Genomic DNA, 19,602 nt, shown 5'->3' on the forward strand with positions numbered 1-19,602 from the left:
ATGCTCAACTAAGAAGTATTTGTGGTCATTAGTCTACACTGTATATTCATCAGGAGTTCAGCACAGCAGCCGGTATGAAAACCAAATATACTGTAAAAATGTCAGCCAATGGCAGTAAAGGCTCATGAACTAAAGCTACTGATGCCTGTCTATGAAAGGTTACTCCTCTGCCACCCTTTGAGATCATGTTATGAAACTTTCACACAATAACAACAGGGCACTCAGCTACACAACACACCCAAGGATACAATTTTAACCTCGGAATGTGCAATGCATCGCTCATCAGAAATTAACTGCACAGCTTCAGCTGATTGCAAACATAGCATTCTAACCACAACATATTACAAATGCGATATTTTTTCTAGTGAAACATAGATTGTTTTTATTTTTAATATATTAACAACACAAAACAAGAAGCATTTAAGACATTGTTGTACTCAGCATACTTAGCACAATTTCACCACAGCATCAAAAATGAAAACTGTGCATAAAGCAAAAATGTCAGTCTGTGTCAGAGCTTGTCTTTGAAAGGCTACACCTCTGAACTCTTTTGAAGTTTCATTACAATGTGGTCATGAAAAAACAAAAAGGAATTCAGTCAGAATATTAATTTAAGACTGCAATTCTAACCACCAGGCATTCAATGCAGCACATCTCTGAATTTGACGTCCCAGTTTTAGTATCTTGGAAGCATAGCATGCTACAACTGAAATCTGTCTCTCCCACTCTCTCTCTTTCTACACACACACACACACACCACACACACACATATATATATATATATATATATATATATATATATATATATATATATATATATATTTATATGTATATGAGATTTACTTCTGATGTACTGACAGCTTAATAAAGATGTTTCTAGGCAATACATGTGTGCAGTGTACTGAACACAAGTTCAGAAATGCACTCAAAATGAAAAGTGGGGCATAATGCAAAATGTTAAATTGTGTCAATAAATGCTCAATAACTAAAGGCACTGTGACCTATCTTTGAAAGGTTATATCTCCACCCACTTCTGAATTCAAACCCATGGCTTTACTTGCATGAAAGTTTGGCAATGGTAATGCCAGCATGTTAGATCAGAAAAAAATGCTGGTTAACTGTAGAGGACTTTTACATTTTTTGCATTGCCAACTCAAACCAGATGTACTTTGGCCATTGCTACAATTAAAATACAAAACAAAAAAATGACAACTGCACACAGTAAATGCAAAAGAAATAAGACTACTGGGGCATATGTTTCAAATACTTCTCTGTTCCATTTTCATATTTGAAAAGAACATTTTCTGGCAATACCCACATACTGTACTGCTAAAAAACTACTCTACAGTTCTTAACACAGAGCTTCCATTACAACATGCATCTTAATGTGACTCAGTAGATTCATCCACTTGAAAACAAGTCATTGTAGCTATGTTTTGTTAACATACAGAAAAAATAGATTTTTTTTCTTCTGGCGAAATGCAAAGAATTTTGACTTCATTCATAATGATACTTTCACTGCATATCTGCTGGACACTACTTATACTCAGTTTATTTGCAGAAGTCAAATAGCTCCCCAGTTGAAACCAAGCACTGTTCCAGATTAAGACAACAAAAGCCTTCTCATACACTGGCTATATTAGGTGTAAATAAGGACCATATACTGGCTCTGCAGAAGCAGTTCACATCAAAAATGTCATGTACTTGTAATAAGACGTAGATATAAAACATGCATAATGTGCATAAGTATCCAATCTTCCCTTTATGAGAGAGTACAATAGATTTGCCAATAATGGATCATATAAATATAATTACAGTATTGTTCTTTCACATATACTTTTGCCTCAAAAAATATATTGGTAATCATTCAAAAGTTATAATTTAATTGACCTTTGCAGCCTGTTCCCCACCCAAATGGAGAGCCACGTCTGTTAGTCACCTCTCTGATGCTCCTTGCCTAAGGAGTCAGCCAGGTCCATGTCTGTCTTTACTCCTCAACTCTTTGTAAAATGTTTCTCTCTTCTTTTCTACTTTTAACAAATGTAGCCAATAATTGTTGCTATGTTTAAATGTAGCAAGTGGTTTGTTAGCAATTACACTGCACACAAAGTACTGTGACCACAAAACGCAAGAGTGGCATTAACTTTTGACCAGTATTCAAAAATGTAGGTAATTTGCTATGCATCAGTCATCATCTTCTGATCCTGCTCCTTAACACCTTGTGCCATGAGAGACCACTGCCTTCACAACACAATGGCTGCATTTCTGGCAGCTACTCTTACGCATTTCTATGTGCCGCTATAGAGCATCCCAACCCTTATGTTGATTGCAATAAAAGTTCAATAAAAAAGTACAAGTATGTGACACTGTGGGTGGTGTGTAATGTTGCCACTGCCCAGAGATATTTCTGCTTTCTTGCATTAAAAAAGTAAAAACAACAATCACAGCATTTTTTTTCATATTGGAGCTTTCTAATACTGTGTTCTGTCCCCAGCATGCACTAAACCAGAATAAACCAGAATAAGATCAGCATCTGCACAAGTGGATCCACCACACATTGCTCTTTTAACATAAAGTTAAGGGGGTTGTCCTCAGCATTGACCGCTAGACCACTTAGCATGAAAATAAGATTTGCATCCCTTGGTCAGTATAGAAATGTTGGTGGCAAAAGTGCAGTTCCATTTTTTGTAACAAGCATATTTCTGTGCATTTATAAAAGTACATAGCATGCAGAACAGCACATACAACTGCTGATTCATTTATGTCGATTTATTATTATTATTGTTAATATTATTGTTGTTAATAGCAATTTGTCCATGTTATACTTTCCAAAAAAAAACACAGTAACATTTCTGTTTACTGCTTCTATAATAGGAGATAATTGTATGAATGTAATAACGTAACTGAGCTCATGAAAAGGGGTACATACATTTAATTGGTTAAAAAAAAAAAAATATATATATATATATATATATATATATATATATATATATATATACATATACATATATATATATATATCTACATATACATATATATATATATATATATATATATACATAAATATATATTTTTAATATTTAAGAGCCCTATTGTATATTCTTGAAACACCACACACAAAATACACATGCATGCATTATTTATTAATTTATTCATTCACTTTAATTTAATTCATTTATTTTTATTTTTTACTTATTTTTTTAACAGCCAGACCAACCCTTTTCAATCATGACTAGAATCACAGGTCATACAATACATGTTAATAAGCAAGCACACCTAATGTATGGCATAGTATATGGAAAACATTTGTGACTTTCTATTAAAACTTTTTTAAATAATATTAATTTAGGAAGGATGGGAATGTGGAGCTAGTTAAGAGCAGCCTGAGTAGGAATGAGACTCGCAGAAGTGATGTTGGATATGATGGAGCATGAAGTTTAAACTGGTAAAAAGGTGAGGGTCTCCAAGCAGATGTCTGAAAACATCTGCACTGTGCAAGATAGTAGAACTGAATTTGCGATTTCTCATCCATTGGATCAAATAACGTTTGAATAGGCATTGGGAAGAGCTCTGCTTCACAGGAATAGAAAGTCTGTTCCACAGAAGGGTAACCTCTGAGATGCATGCACACCCCTCCAACATGTTTTGTTTATGTCACAGATGAGGTTTAGATCCATTGGTCCAGTACTTCTCCTGTTGTTTTCTTTTGTGAATAAGTAGTAGATCCATCAGGGCTGGATTGCATAATGCCTTTGAAGTTCGGCACAGATCGCCTCACAGTAGTCCGTAGGAATCTGCCAGGAGTATAATCTTCAACATATTTTCTGTCTTGGGTCTGGTTTGCTGATGTTAAGGCACAGAATATTGATGGGGCTGTTTTGGAGAAGGCCCTAGCTACTCTGTTCATTGGGTAGTTTAGTCTTTTAAGAATTAACACACAGCCACCATGACAGCAAAGGTCGTAATAAGTAGGGAGAATAAAATTGTATATAGAAGACATGAAGTGTAAATGATGAGGGTAGCTGATATATCAAGATTATGAGAAGCAAGCTATTTTTTTCAGTTAGTGATCAGTGTCTTGCTTTGGGTAACGAAACACAGCAATACCTCTACCTACCAAAAGGGTTGCAAATCTGCATAATTTGTATATTATAATTCGTAGTCTTGTGATATGTATTTCCAGAAGATGACATTAGTAATTTTAGAGTACATTTGAGCTTTGGTAAGACAATATTTTTAGCACTTGCCAGTACAGATTTTGTGGTTAGATCATACTATCAAAGGATTACTAGGCTATCGACCCAAAGTTCATTTTAAGCCTAGCCTTTTCATCCCAATGTAATACCATAGAAATGCTAGTCAGTACCCAAGATTGCATTTAGTGATAATATCCCCAGTAAGAATTTACGGTGCCCCATCCACTTGTTCAAGATCCTCTTGAACAATGTCATAGAGATGTTCTGTTTCACATGAATTGTAACCCTGTTCCAATGACAAGGCAGTACCTGGGAGATAAATCTGTCCCTCTAGCATGTTCTATTTAAGTTGCAGGCCATATTTAGGTCCCTGGAACAGGCAGCCCTAGTCCCGTTTGATTTATGGATATGCAGCAACTTCATTAGGTTGGGGTCTTGGATTGCTCTGTAGGCCAGACATAAGTCTCCCCTAAGAAATCTATACAGTATGGAGTATAGTGACAGGGATTTTAATCATTTTGTGCAATGCGTCTTCTTTGTCAGAAACTTCTGAGGTCTCGGTAATTGCTGCAGGTGCTTAGTTTGGTACATGCCGTATGGGGCTTTATACTCAACTATGGGCTGGATAAGTGGCAAGTATAGTAGGGTTTTAACTTCTTTTACACTCGAGACAATGCTTTTACTAATCAAGTGTGCTACATAGAAATCTTTCCTTACTGCAGTATAGACATGGTGGTAGATGTTAAGGTCACTGTCAACTTGTGATCCCAGGTCCATTACCACTTCATGGGTACTTAGAGTATTGCTGTTGATTGGATAGTGTGAGGGGACACTGTGCTGAAGGGGATGATGATGCATTTCTTTGCATTCAGTTTAACACCGTGCCTAATACACCAGTCACTGGTCTGAGTGAGACTGTCCTGGAGTATACTGACATAATTTGGGGATTCAGTGATTGTACTTAGTTTGCAATCGTCTGTAAACTCGGTTAGCCACAACCATTAGTTTTGACCTGAACTTCTGAGAAGTACATACCAAATGGTACAGGCCCAGTACTGACCCTTGTGGTACCCAGTGGTAACAGGTCTGCTGGTTGATGTGAATCATCCACTTTGACAGTGTGTGTCCAGTTTGTGAGCTAGTTGGTAACCCATCTTACAATGAAGGGGTTTACATTCAGTTTTCTAAGTTTATTGGTAATGCCTGTATGTGGGATTGTGTCAAAAGCCTTTGCCAGGTTGAGGTATGCTGTGTGCACAGATTTGCCCTTTAAAATGGCCTTGCTCACATTTTCAAAGAAATCCACCAGATTTAACAGGCAGCATCTGCTCTTTACAAAGCCAAATTGGTTAAGATCCAGGGTTTGAAGGTCACCTATATCTTTATTTATGAGGTCCATAATGATACATTCCCTGGCCTTACAGATGAGGCTACTCAAATTCCCCAGTCTTCAGATATGTGGAGTGTGTGTGGGGGGTGATTAGTGGAAGTTTTTTGTAAGTTAGGAGGGGATAAGGGAGTGAAATTTTCACCAAACATATCTGCTTGCAGGTTTGCTATCTCTGTGTGGTCAGTGTGTGTGATACTGTTTGACAGGTGTGACAAAGCATTTGTGAAAGCGCTAGTGTGAGCAGTAAAGTGGTACTACTAGTTTAATTCCTGGTACTTTTTACTTTCTACAAAAAGACACTGGAATCTTGCCTCAGCAGCCTTTTGGAAGTATTTTGTCTCTTGTTATTAGCTGCTATTGGGGTATCTGGTATTTGGTCGTTTACCTCGTTTTATTATCATTTAAAATATAACTTGAATTTAATTTGCGTACATATTCTTTCCCATTTAGAATTGTCCTGGAAACTTCAGCCCTAAGGGCAGGAACAAAAGTCAACCCAAGCTTCAAAACCTTTTCATGATGAATATTTAGACAAAAATTAGACAGGTATAAATCCTAGCATCGTACCTGTCTGTCTAAATGTCCATGGATGAGTCTGACCTTGTTCGCCATTGAGGTCTCAGTGTTTGAACTCTCTCCATTCCCTCTTTCTTGGTTTGAAAAAAAGTTGTTTTTAGTCTAGCTCCTTTTTAAACGAAGTCTGAGATATCTTTCTATGGTGAAGGCAAGGGTAGTTCATTAAAATCTTGTTCACCCTTTTTCTGGTGTTCATTTGTAGACTCACTATTCCCGTTCCTTCTTAATCCCTTGGAAATGATGTCAACACCCTGTCACACAAGAGGATGTCTTTGTTTTGATTGATTCTTTGATTCAGTGCCCCCCGGTCTCTTAAAGCCATAGAGGGCATTGCATGTTCTTGGAACCTGTATGCTACATCAAAAGTGGAATAAGCACTGCAACTTTCGGGTCTGTATTATAAGATCGACATTTGAAAACATCAAACACCATATGGTCGAGCTCTTCAAACACTGAACTTATTAAAACAACAACAAAAAAAAAGAAAAAAGTAGCCTAATGGGTTTAAGCAGGGGGGCAAGCCCCCCTCCACCTCCCACACCACCGCTACTTAAATATAACAACTCCGAGACCACACTACATGACAGTAAAGAGAAATCTCCCCTTACTGAGATTTCCATTTACACGTTCAATGTTCTCCTCTTTCACTTTTCTCGTGTTGACAATATCAGCTTTGATATTGTCGGCTTTTGAGAATATAATATAAACCCAAACTTTCACAGGCAGCTATGTCCTCAAGTAAAATTTGCAACAACTTGGACTCCCTTAGACCAGGTGGAGGATGTACAGAAACATCCAACAAGGCATCCCTTGCTGCTTCAGCTATGGCAAAATGGAAAATATAATGAAACCAAAAAGAGCCACCAGTCCAAGGTAAGGTAAAAGAGAAACCACAAATAACCAAAACCTCGAGTAAGCCCAAACCAGCAAGGCTGAACAAATCACACTGTACTAGCATACCACATAGTTTATTAGCCACTTTCATCAAGACACTTCTTCAGAACACAATGAATCACAGTAATTCAACAAATTTAAATGCATTAAATTCCTAATCAGGCACAAATGTACCAATTAAACAATTAATGTTAAAAACACTAATTAAAACAACTACGAGTCCTTAAATACATTCTAATAACTTATTTACATATACCCTTCTATTTTAAAAAAAAATTATATTAACCATATTGTCCAGAGGCCCTGTCTGCACATAACTTAATTTGCCATAAGGCTTCTCTTTGTTCTAAATTATTTTTACAATCCCCTCCCCTTAAATCCAGGTGCCACTGTTCCATGACTGATAAAATAAGCTTCTTATAGTTTGAACATTTCAGGGTGTGTTTAAATAAGGCACATTTTGTGTCCTCCTTTTTAAAACAGTATTGATGTTCCCTAAAACTTGTGGTCAGTTTTAACTAATGTGGGTCCAACAGTTACAGCAATGCACCTGTTTGACAAGTTGGTGAGGAGCAGATCCAGAATATTTGTTCCAGTGCATTTGAGTTAACAAAGTCAAGGAAATGTTGCACTAGTGAGTTTAGGCTAGAGTAGGCTTCCCAATTGATGGTGGGATAATTGAAATCCCAATAATAACCAGTGTTTTGGTAAAATTTGGATTGTCTCCAATTTGGTCAAGTAGGCTTCTTGACCATCATCACCCATGGAGGGGGATCTATAACTGGCTATGGCCTGCATGGATGTCTTACATTGTAACTTTGAATTGGAGTAACTCCATCAAGTTGTCCAGTGTAACTAGATGTGAGATGAATTTATCTCTAATATAGATTGAAACACTGCCTGCTTTGATTTTCCCACGTTCATTTTGTGGTCTAAAGGTGTGGATAGCATTGTAGCCTTGCAAGGCCAGAGTACTCTCTGAGGCCCTGAACCAGTTTTCTGTGACTGCACAGACATCTACATCTTCTAATGATAGAAGTGCTACCAGGAAGTGCAGTTTTTGGTTTAAGCTCCTAGTATTTAGCAGCCTGACCCTTATTTTATTCTGATTGGTTAGTTTCACATTGGTAATATTGTTTTCGAGACCTTGCCTAAAAAAGGCACTATGGGGGAAGCAAAAGCCTTTGCCAGCAGCCAAAAATCCTAGAGGTGCCAGGTACACACTGCACCTGGCAAAGCAGCGAGATTTGTTGACCATGGCTTCCCAGGCTGGCAGGAAATGAATACCCCTTGAATGCTCTAAAAACTCTGCCAGTTATTGAAATCAATCTTTTTTTGTTCATACTGTGGCATCATTTTATGTGAGGGTGGTATGCTGCTCAAGGCTAGGGACATGCCTGCCTGGACACATACTCGGAGAACTCAGCCATGTCTGTCTTCATATAGTCCAGTGAGGTATTTCTCAGGTCATTCACACCAACATGAACTATGACAGAGTCATAATGGTACTTGTTGATGAAAGACCTGAGTGCATGCATGATCTGATGAATCCTTCACTGAACAGGCAGCTGACAATGACTTTCTCTTTGCCCAACCTGGTGAATGGGACATCTATGTGTCTCACTATTGAGTCTCCAATGACAAGAGCATCTGTTTTTTCAGTGTTACACCTTACTGGCTTGATGGGTGAGACACTGGTGTTGCTATGTGTCATGGGTGATGTGCAGACTGTGTTAGTTGTAGCACTCTTGTGTTTTAGAGGTCTCTGGTGTTTTGCTAGGTTTTTTGAGAGTGTATGAGTAGTGGTATGTGTATGTATAGTAATACTGTGAGCATATGTAGTGGTGGGTGAGTTGACTGCATTCTCAGTGTTACTGTTTTGAGTGTGAGAGAGCATAGATTGTAGATTCTTGGTGTAAATACTTGTCTTGCACTCCATACTAGTGTGTGTTATTAGTAGGTGGCTGTCTGCGTGCATGAGTCAATTGCTACACTGTTTTAAGAAACCCAAGTCTACAAGGCTGGCAGGAGAAACAAGCATAGTCCAACTGCCCATAATGCTAGGTTGAAGACTTTTGTTATTAGGGGTGACTGTTCAGACTTGATCGTGGAGGAGCTCATTGGATGAATATTTCTACTTGGGGTTTAGGGGAAATTTGTTGAATTTAACTGTTTGGCTTTGGCACACAACTGAGCAGCAGTGTACAGTGTTGTGCAATGCACAAACAAGTATAAACCTGTTGAAATACAGGACCTAAATATCAGAAGTTAAAAACTTGAAAAAAATTTTTGAAAGATTCAAAAAGACCAATGACAATGCTTATTCCAAGCCCTAGATCAGCCTCTCTTTACAAGACAGGTCCCAATTACCACAGTTCTGTCACAAAAGTGCAGATAGGTCTCTTCCAATTTAAGATGGACTGGAAAATGTGCTCAGAACAAACAAATCACTACAAACAATTCCAGAAGCAGCACGCCTATATCTGGACTATGCTACAGCTACTAGCTACCCTAGTAGCTGTAACATATATCTTATATCAGTTGTTAACCAGTGTTTTAATATTATCTCAAAATTGTTATAATTATTTAAACTGCAGATGTTTTTGTTTTATTTTTGAAGATTGTAAAATTATTGTTCTTAAAATCTTTTGTAAAAAAAATGGAGCTTTTCTCTGCTGAGAATGGTCTTTTACACAGTCAGACATTCTTGATAATCAAATGTCAATAAATAAATTAAATAAAAAGGTGAGTACAATTAATCCTCAAGGCTCAGTATTAGGACCCATTCTGTCCTTAGGGCTCAGTACCTGGACCCCTAGTGGTCAGTACCTTCTTGCTGGATCTCCATACCAGTAACTCAGACATATTGCTAACTAAATGTGCCAATGACTGCAACTTGTGTGCTCTTATTCACTCATCAGCTGAATCCAGCAAGGCTAAACCATACAAACCAATAATGTCTGAGGGCATGGGGCTTCAGTTACATGAAAAGAAGTGTGACAACCATACAAACCAATAATGTCTGAGGGCATGGGGCTTCAGTTACATGAAAAGAAGTGTGACAACCATACAAACCAATAATGTCTGAGGGCATGGGGCTTCAGTTACATGAAAAGAAGTGTGACATTGTCACCTTTTGTAAACAAAACATTGTTGCAGCCTACTTGCAAATGATGTGGCCATCATACTTCTCAACACTCTTGTAGACAACTGCCTATTTTTTGACTACTGTGTAGCAATAGTAATCAGGAAATCCATCCATCTAGCCTAGTTAATAAGTAAAGCTATCTTTTCCAAGTTATATTTCCTCCTTATTTTACCATGGTCAGATCAGTTATAGAATTGAAAGCCTATTTTTTTTCACCTCTATCCAAGCACATCACATAGCTATTATGACCGAAGACAATCCTAAATAAAAGGTCACAAGCCCTACAGTTACCAAAACAGGCTTTAAACTCTGTCCGTATACTGTGTCTCATGTAAACTCCTGGGTTATGACTTATGTCTTGCATTCTGTGTTATTGAGACAATGACCTTGGCCTCTGCAAAACAAACCCTTGCATTAATGACATGAATCTCCATCAACAAACAGAGAAGACATGTTGGATGGAAAAATGTATTACTCAGTGTTTCCCCCATGTCTGCAAAATGCTACATAAAAACAGTGATACACCTACTCAAGACAAACCTTGAAATTTTGATGACCAGGTGGGTGCTCATAAATTCATTCTGATTCTGACTTGTTTTTCCCTCCTGGAGGCAGTAATTACCCTAAGAGAGTGAGTATTGACAAAGACTAGCCATACTTTGTATGCCCTTTGAATCTCTATCTTTATAAATATGTAAGGTGCCTGGCATTATAATTTTTTTTTTCTAATTGTAGCAATAGTCCTATAATAATGCAGTCTAAGCACCTTTGATTTGTTGCCCTTAAGAACCAATTACAGTGTTTTCCCACTAGGGGAGCCAATTGAGTAGAAACTGGCAGAAATCATCATGATGTGGATCTTTAGGGATAGTTTTTCCTTTACAGGTATGTGTTTCATTTATTTATTTATTTTTGAAGAGAATGAGATAAAACTGTGGGAAGTGTTAGCATTAGACACAGCCCATAGCACAATATTTATTTTTTTATTTACATTTTCATGAATAATGTAGGGTGGTATCCCTGCACAGGTATACAATTCTTTCCTAAAACTTTCTGGACATAGCCAAAAATAGTGAATGGACTGAATCAGAAATCAACAATTAAACAACCAGTTTAACATCAGTATGTATTTTCTGAACAATACAAAGTATGCAACTCTAATATGTGGCATTATTGACTTGTCTGTAATCCTTAATGATTAATAAGGAAATCAAGGACAGGGCAAACAAATGCTTTCCAAAGTCAGAAATGTTCAGAAAAATTAGGAACAATTGAGACATGTTGGTCCATGTGTAATTTTCAGCTTCTGAAAAACATTGTTTCTTGTGTACCTCTCAACTTCTTTGCTCAAGAATTCTGGAGATGACAAAAATAAAGGGTGGACAAAATAAAAGACACTTTTTAAATATTATTCTATTTCTTTTAAGTTAATATAATGGCAGATGTTTACATTATCATGCATTTTGTGAACAGTAAGAAATATGCAATCCTCAGTGATTTATCTGAAAATCAAAAATTTTATGATGGACAAGACAAAGGTAGAAAAATCGGAAACAATCACAAACTCATGGTAGTTGAGAGGCATTCACTCTGTAGGGAATGAAGCAAGCACAGACACACACACACACACACACACACACACACACACACACACACACACACACACACACACACTCACACTCACACTCACACACACACACACACACACACACACACACACACACACACACACACACACGTGTGTGTGCACACATATATGTGTAATTGGGGACTTCTTGTTAATAATGCTTACTTGCTCCATATGCAACACTCTGTTTTCTGGAGTTCCATCTGGTAAGTTATGACTCACCATCAATAGTGCATGATGACCCCTGAACCTTCACCCACATGGCTGATCTTCTAGGGTCTCGGAGTATAGGAACTTATTTAAGGTAGTGGCTATTGGGATACTGGATTTGTAAGTCATAGAGGTTGTTCCTAGAACCCTGATTTACAGTCACAGTATGTCAGTACAAAGTTGCAATAATGATGTAATAAGCAATAATGATGTAATAATTATGCAAAACCAGGGTGACCTTTTGCACTTTTAACAGTGACTAATTCTCTGAACAACCTGTAGTTGACAACTCATCTTGCTTTCATTAAAATCAATGGTCTTCACTACTTACATCAAACAGAACTGGAAACAATGTATTATTCAAATAATATGCATGTGTATGTTTCAAAGTGTTTAAAACACTTACATTTCTGATGTTCAAGTTTTACATTGAATTATTTGTGTTTAATTTTGTAGATGAATCTTCACATTTAATGGAAAGCAGCTTATGTCTAGAGGATCTATTTAAGAAGAATTTTACAGTGCATGATCCGGGTGCCAAGTGGATTAGTGGTATGTTTGTTTTCATATAAAATTAAAGACCAGCAATCACACAAATGTAAAATTATGCAAATCTCCTGATCATCAAGATTAATAGCCGTGCAAATATATTTCGACAACTTAGTTTTACATATATCATCTCCACTTACTTGTGCTGTCATTTTCAATTAGCCTTTAGACTACATGATATATTCCTTTTGAACAGCTGATGGGTCTTTCCAAGTACTGTTATTACCCATAGAAAAGATAAATCATCTATGAATATACAACAGCAATGTTTATTAGCCTGCATCTCATTCAGTGGTGAGATCAAGCAGTGCATTTCAAAGTTGTCTTCTTAATGTTGCATTTCTTGGGAAATTGTAAGATATGATACATACACACAAAAAGAGTATCTGCAGATAACATGATTCTGCACTTTTCCAGTAGAGCAGGCAATTACTCTGACATTTTGCTGCAGTTAAAGTCCTTGTATAGATAAAGCAATTGAAAGTGAATGTAATATTTTCCACACTGAAGGATACTATGACATTGTGAGGTATTGCCAGCTGTATCAGGAGAAGTGAGACAGTGCATGTGTGGCATTTGCCAGCATGACTGGCTGAAGTTTTATAAATAATCTTATGTCATTTGACTGTCACATTAAGTTGTACAGGTGCTTGTATTAAAATGTATTTGTAAAAGTTGCTTATATTAAAAAAAAAAATGCAACAGAATCTTAACAGTGTTATGAATGTGAACTGTGCCAGAGTCAAGTGACTAGACTGAAGGATGGAACTCTGGCAGGCAGCAGTTTGTTTTTCTTTTTCTTTGGAATCTGATATACAAAAGAGATATGTCAGTTATCACAGTTCAGTTGTTAGTTGTCAATTCATTTAGTGTGTAGTATCTCATGTTGTCTTGTAGAAGTGAGAATCTCAGCATTACATTTTCCTTTGTAATATTAAGTGAGTTAACTAGGGACAGTTTTGCTTTAGTTCAGTTAAGAAAGGTACAGTGAGATTAGTTTAGTATTTATTATTTTTTCTTCTGCATTGTAAACTTTTGTCCAACTGTGTGTTATTTGCATATTTCCTGTGACTGAAATTTCTGGTGTTTATTGTAACTAAATATAAAGTATTCTTCAGATCTCCATTTTATTATCCATTATTAAATAATTCTTCGTCTGTGCGGAGTTTGCATGTTCTCCTTGCATTTGTGTGGGTTTCCTCCGTGTACTCTGGATCTCCCATATTGTAAAGCCATGCGTCTGGAGCATTTCTCCTAAGGCCTCCACTTAAAACAGGCTCTGTAGAGCCTAGTTGGACTTTCCCGGTTAACAAATGTTAAATAAATATGTTATACCTTTACATTGTGGTTAGACTTTTAGAGAATACTTTTAACACTTTGAGAGTGCTTGCCCTTATATTAGTGTCACTGTGGTCACTCTGAAAAGCCTTACTTTTTCGGTCACACTCTACCATTTATATCAGTATTAATCTTCATTCAGTATAATTGGTTACCCTTGGTAAGAACCTCAGAGTATTTGCTTGGTGGCAGTAATTTTCCTTGTAGTCTGGAGAGAGAGGGCACAGCTGGTGAATCTGTGTCAGCCTTTCCCAGATGTGAATGTGTGTGTGTGTGTGTGTGTGTGTGTGTGTTTGTGAAAAATCAGATATTCAAGTGTGTGTGTGTGTTAGATGCTTGGAAATGGGACACAGTGCTTCAAGGTGAGTCTTGTTTGGGATCTGGAGAAACATTTCCTATGTGCTCTTCAGGAAAACTTTTTTTGACTCAGAGAGCTGCATTTGAAATACTGTGTAAATCCATTCCTGTTCTTAGTCATGGTCTCTCACTGGTGTCAGTGGTGAGGAATGGGGCTCCTTGATTACTGGCTCAGGGTAAAGAGGGGCCATCGCAGATACTCTCACTATAGACTGCTGTAATTACAACAAACGTCATAAGTGGAGTTGCAGGACTGAATTAGTCTCACGTTGATCTTAATGAAACAAAGGAAAAAAAAAAAACAAGACTAATAAAAGCCATGTTTGTATTTAATCTGAAGTTAGTTCAGTCTGCCAAGTGTAGAAAAAGAAATACATGAAATTAATAAGTATGGTGCTAGACAGTGGGTCTCAATATATGTGTATAATTATAAATACAGTTTTGGTTATGAACTGATTTCTGTACAAAATGTATAGCAGAAGTCTAAGTTTAATTCATTCTTGGAAGTAATGCAAGGGAGATGTTATGCTTGAAATGATTAAACATGTATTGTCTAGACTGAATGTGTAACCAATATACTATTCAGAAGCATTTGTATATGGCCTGGACGAAGTTATCATGGTCTGCTGTCTAACATAAACTTCTGTCTTTATAACTCAGACAATCTGGTATAAAATCTATCTAGAATTCATGCAGGAAAAATTATATGCCAGGACAAAAGTCTTCTGAAAAAAATTGCAGTGGTTGTTGTCTGATCTTATTTTAACAATATTGTTATCTTCATAAGGGATAGCAAGAGTTTACTAGTCAATCAGCTCTGCTTGGTAAGTTGCCTGAAAATGCAGATTGATCAGCCTTTGATTATGTTTATATTAAAGTCAGAGATTTTTCTAGTTTGTCTATTTCATATTCAGAAATGGCGCACTCTAAGAAAACTTTCTAATTAGCCAGACTGGATAGTTCACTAAAGTGCATGCCAAGATATACTCAAACAGCTACTGTGTGAGGAGCTGTGATCAGGACTTCCGTCAATTCTTTTAATTTGACCACAAGGTTTTGTTCTTCATAAGAATGTTCATCAAACATGTCTGCAGCTGTTTTTTGTAATGAGAATAAAAGGGTTTTATAGCTCACTTGTTAATAAATGAGAATATAAGGATTTTATAGCCTACTCATTAACAAATGGGTATAATAAATCTATGAATGACGAATGAAGGAATGCATGATTGAATGAATATGGAAAGAAATAAAGTGATAGATTTCATCCTTAATATGAAATAATATTCTGTCAAAAAGAAGGCCACTAGGCCAGAATATATACTTCAGGAATTGATGAGTGAAAAAAAATCCAGCAAGCCATACAATAAAGGTTGGCATGCAAAGAAAATAGAGTGTTAAAAAGTAGTATGTTGGAAAATTAAATTATATGTTGTAAGGATTAAAGCAACACTGTTTCAATAATTTCTATAGATCCACCAGCCAATGTTTGTAGCTGTTGAGTTTTCCGTTTGTTTATATAGTCAAAATGTTTCAGAATATAGAGTGACACAGAAGTAGCATGCAATTTTATACCCTGTGTTCTAATGCTGATTTAATGGTGTTTGTATTTGTTAACACGCTTCATCACAATGCTTTGATTTGCATATGTGCAATACTTCATTAACCTATAGTTAAGAGCAGGTTATTTTAAATAATATAACAGTGTCGGTTTTTATTTTGTTGCTATTATTGACTTTGCTTTATCCACAAATCCTGCTTCTTTGTAAATATTTGCCTTGTGCTTATGGTTATGCAGAAATATTATGTTCTGAATTAGAACTATTCTGAGCCATAGCCATAGATATTCTTATAGAGAGACACATCTTATAATACATAATGCTCAGACTGGCATTCTGTCTAATTGCCCAGTTACTTTATATTTCTATCTATCTGACTCATCTTTTAAAATCATTGACAGATCCCAATGCGATAAAATGAAAAATGGAGTAACTTTAATGCATTCAAATTTGAAACCATACATATGCTTTCTTTTTTATAATAATTGTTTTCCTTTCCCTGTGAGCATGTCCAAAGTTGATGGAGATTTGGCTGCTTAAAGTTCTTGGCTTCATGAAATTTAATGCTATTTATTTGTTTGGACTCTGAATACAGTGCTTAGAGATCTGCACCTGCAACTTCTTAGATTCACTTGACAGTTCAAACTGTTCCTTTTTGGTTACTTTCTGCAGTTTTAATGATGCTACTGATATTAATGATATTAATGTTATTTACTAGAGTACTATCAAGCAGTATGTGGACTCAATTTTTCTTTACTTCTTCACTCATGTAGTTTAACCATAGACATACAGTAACAATTATTGGCCAAAGACCAAATGGCATAATAGTCTTTCAGTCCACTAGTTTGCTGCTTCATTTATTGACTTCTTGCAATGTGTTACAATTTTTTAACAATGATGCATGTGTTGTGTTAAGCATCTTGATGGTCTGTAGCTTGGCTTAGAAACACCAAATGTGTCCCTCTGTTTCTTCTTTAGTATAAGGATAGGTACTTGAAATCCAAACAGCACTGTTGATGAGAGAGTGCACACCACAGATGTTTTTCCTTGTAAAAATTCCAGCTTTAGTCCTGATTGGTAAAGGATATGGCTCCTGTATGAGCATCACATTGCTTGGACTTTTTACTGAGTTTTCCAGTTCATACATACATTTGAAATTTTCAGTGTTTGATCGATGGACATTATTTTGCAAATTATTTGATTATATTTATATTTTCATTATGGTTATTAGCATTTAATGTACTGTACCTTATTTGCATTTTTTATTAAGATGATTCTATTATTTTTCTTGCTTCAATCTGAAATTTATTTTTATAAGCACTATAATAAATTTGAAGATGAAGTTGAAAAATTATGTTTTAAGACGGTAGCAAGGTCATGTTAGAGAACATCTTCTTATGTGCATATTAAAGTAAACAAGAATCACTGATTTAGTTTGATGAGATGAAAAGCATGAAACTGCTGATTTATCTTATGTACCCTTTAATCACATCACATGAAATTGTATTGTCTGTCTAGCTGTAAATTGAACACTGCAGTTAGAGCACTGAGTCACTGCAATACAGATAAGGTTAGCTAGTGTTTTTGTAAGGTAAGAATGAAATTGCTGGTTTACATCTCAAACAGACAAATTAATGTCTTTCTCGGTGATGGATCTATTTTTTACCTCTGCTTCACTGTCAAACATTACCTCCAGTTATTATATTTTCATCATATTTTGTCAACAATTTTGTCATATCCTTCATTTAAACTTCAACATTCTTATCCAATTTAAAAGCTGAAAAAATGTCAACTTAATGAGATATCACTGTGAAATCTAATCTGTGGTTTAAATTCATTGCTACTTTCAAGTGCAGTCATGTCTCTTTTTATGGTAACGTGCTGTGTTTAGAACATTTTTCTCAAGTAGTGTCAAAAATGCTGTAAAATATGAATAATATAGGTATCCATAATTAAGTAATTGCCAAGATAAGAATAAAAATCACGCATCATATAGTATAAGGAATGAATCTGATGTTGCTTCTCTATTTAATACTATTAACATTAATTCTAATTATAGTATTAGTTAAGAGATTTTGTTGCAGTGGCAATGGTATACTTCTTTTCCAGAAATATAAGACATGGTACAAAATATGTTCATAGAAGGAAGGCTGACTTGAAATGATGGGTCTCTGTCTCTACAAGTATCATTCTTACAGGCAACTTAACATATTTATTAATTCTATTCCTTTTATAACTGAGATAATTATAGATATCCCCAAAATCTGCTATAAATGTGAATTGAAATGTATGGAATCCTTATACACAGAAATAATATACCATTAAATATTCCAGTTTTTCAGATATGATAAAACTGTAATTTGTATTTTTAATATGAAAACAAATGCAGTATCCTTTGCTCTTATTCTTTTGAATCTATTTATTAGCCCATTTCTGGTTTACTAATTTTTCTAAATGATGTTTATTTTCCCAGAGATGCTAATTTCCTCAAGTTTTGCCTTATATATGTTAAGGGCTACACTAACTGCAAACAATGGCTTTGTTTCCATTCTGTAAGAAACCAGCTTAGTCATGTCTCTAAAGTTGTACAGATTCTTTCAATATGTAGCAGGCAGCAAGATGATGAAATTACTTACTGGTGCTATAGCTAGGTACATTATCTCTGGCTTTTATGCATTTTCCTTAGTCAGTCCGTGCTTTCTAAGTAGTGGAGCAAAGCAAAGATCACTTACTGACTGAAAAATACAGTGAAATAGAAAATAAAAATAATAGATGTGTGTGCGTTATTTTTGTAAGCCCAGGTTTCAGTTAAACAAGAGTACTTCATAAGTTTCAGACCCAGATCATCTATGCTTATTAGGATAGTTAGTTTTAAAAAGTTGTATACTGCAGACATATCTGCCAGCTTTACATCTGTTTTCTCAGCAATCTGTATAATAATCTTTCTACAAGAGTAGTAATCATTGCATCTTCACAGGCTTTTAACATAATGTCTTAACTTGATAAGATTAATTCTGCTATAGGAGTAAAAGATAAGTTTATAACTGCTCTATCAGAGAGGAATTTTATACTCTGTATATGGACTTTGTCCTTGCCTGTGGGTTTTGCAACTAATGGAGTTTCACCGATATTAATTAATAATTTCAAGCTGTGTTATTAACTGTATTTTAAAATGTACATAGAAGGAGTCAGAACAAAATGTGTCCTGAAATGCACCATTGTTTTCAGGAGATTGCGTGTGCATGACAGAATACAAGTTTTGATCATGCTTAGAAACAAGATTGCTTTTGACTTCGAAGGAAGTCATAAAGTTGCTCTCTAATGTGTGTCTGTGAAAGTTAGAGTGAGATTTCCTGGGGCTCTCCAATACTTTTATATTAGCTATTGATGTCAGTGAATTGTAGTTTGTCATTAAATGCATTAATAAAAATCAATTTAATAAAATTAGTGAAAAGCTGGATATTTGTGATGGATTAAGATATATTTAGTTGCCAAATGGCTGGCTATTGATTTTTTGGATATGTTTTCCAAGAGATGGCTATTTCACTTACGTAGTATTTCAAACATTCATGGATTATCTATACAAGCTTTACTCTTTTCAAACATGTTAACAGTTTTTTTAGAGCCTTAGCCTGAGCCTTAAGTCAAAAGAACATTATTTAGTCATCCAATATTGCAATTTTCTTTATTACAGCACCATCTTTTTCATCCAATGTATGATAATGCAACACATATATCTATTCATTTATTGAGTACATTGT

The 19,602-nt window shown here is 35.7% G+C and overlaps 1 protein-coding gene across 1 annotated transcript in view; it reads left to right on the plus strand.

Annotated features, from left to right (window-relative positions):
- Positions 1-19,602, plus strand: part of DPP10 (dipeptidyl peptidase like 10) — a 3,628,631-nt gene that overhangs the window by 405,367 nt on the left and 3,203,662 nt on the right. Inside the window, exon 3 of the mRNA XM_044074976.1 lies at positions 12,498-12,593. Coding sequence (XP_043930911.1) covers positions 12,498-12,593 — 96 coding nt within the window. The remainder of the gene's footprint in view (positions 1-12,497; positions 12,594-19,602) is intronic.

Source organism: Protopterus annectens, chromosome 6.part0, assembly GCF_019279795.1.
Source record: "Protopterus annectens isolate FY-2018-M chromosome 6.part0, PAN1.0, whole genome shotgun sequence".
Classification (NCBI taxonomy): Eukaryota; Metazoa; Chordata; order Ceratodontiformes; family Protopteridae; genus Protopterus; species Protopterus annectens.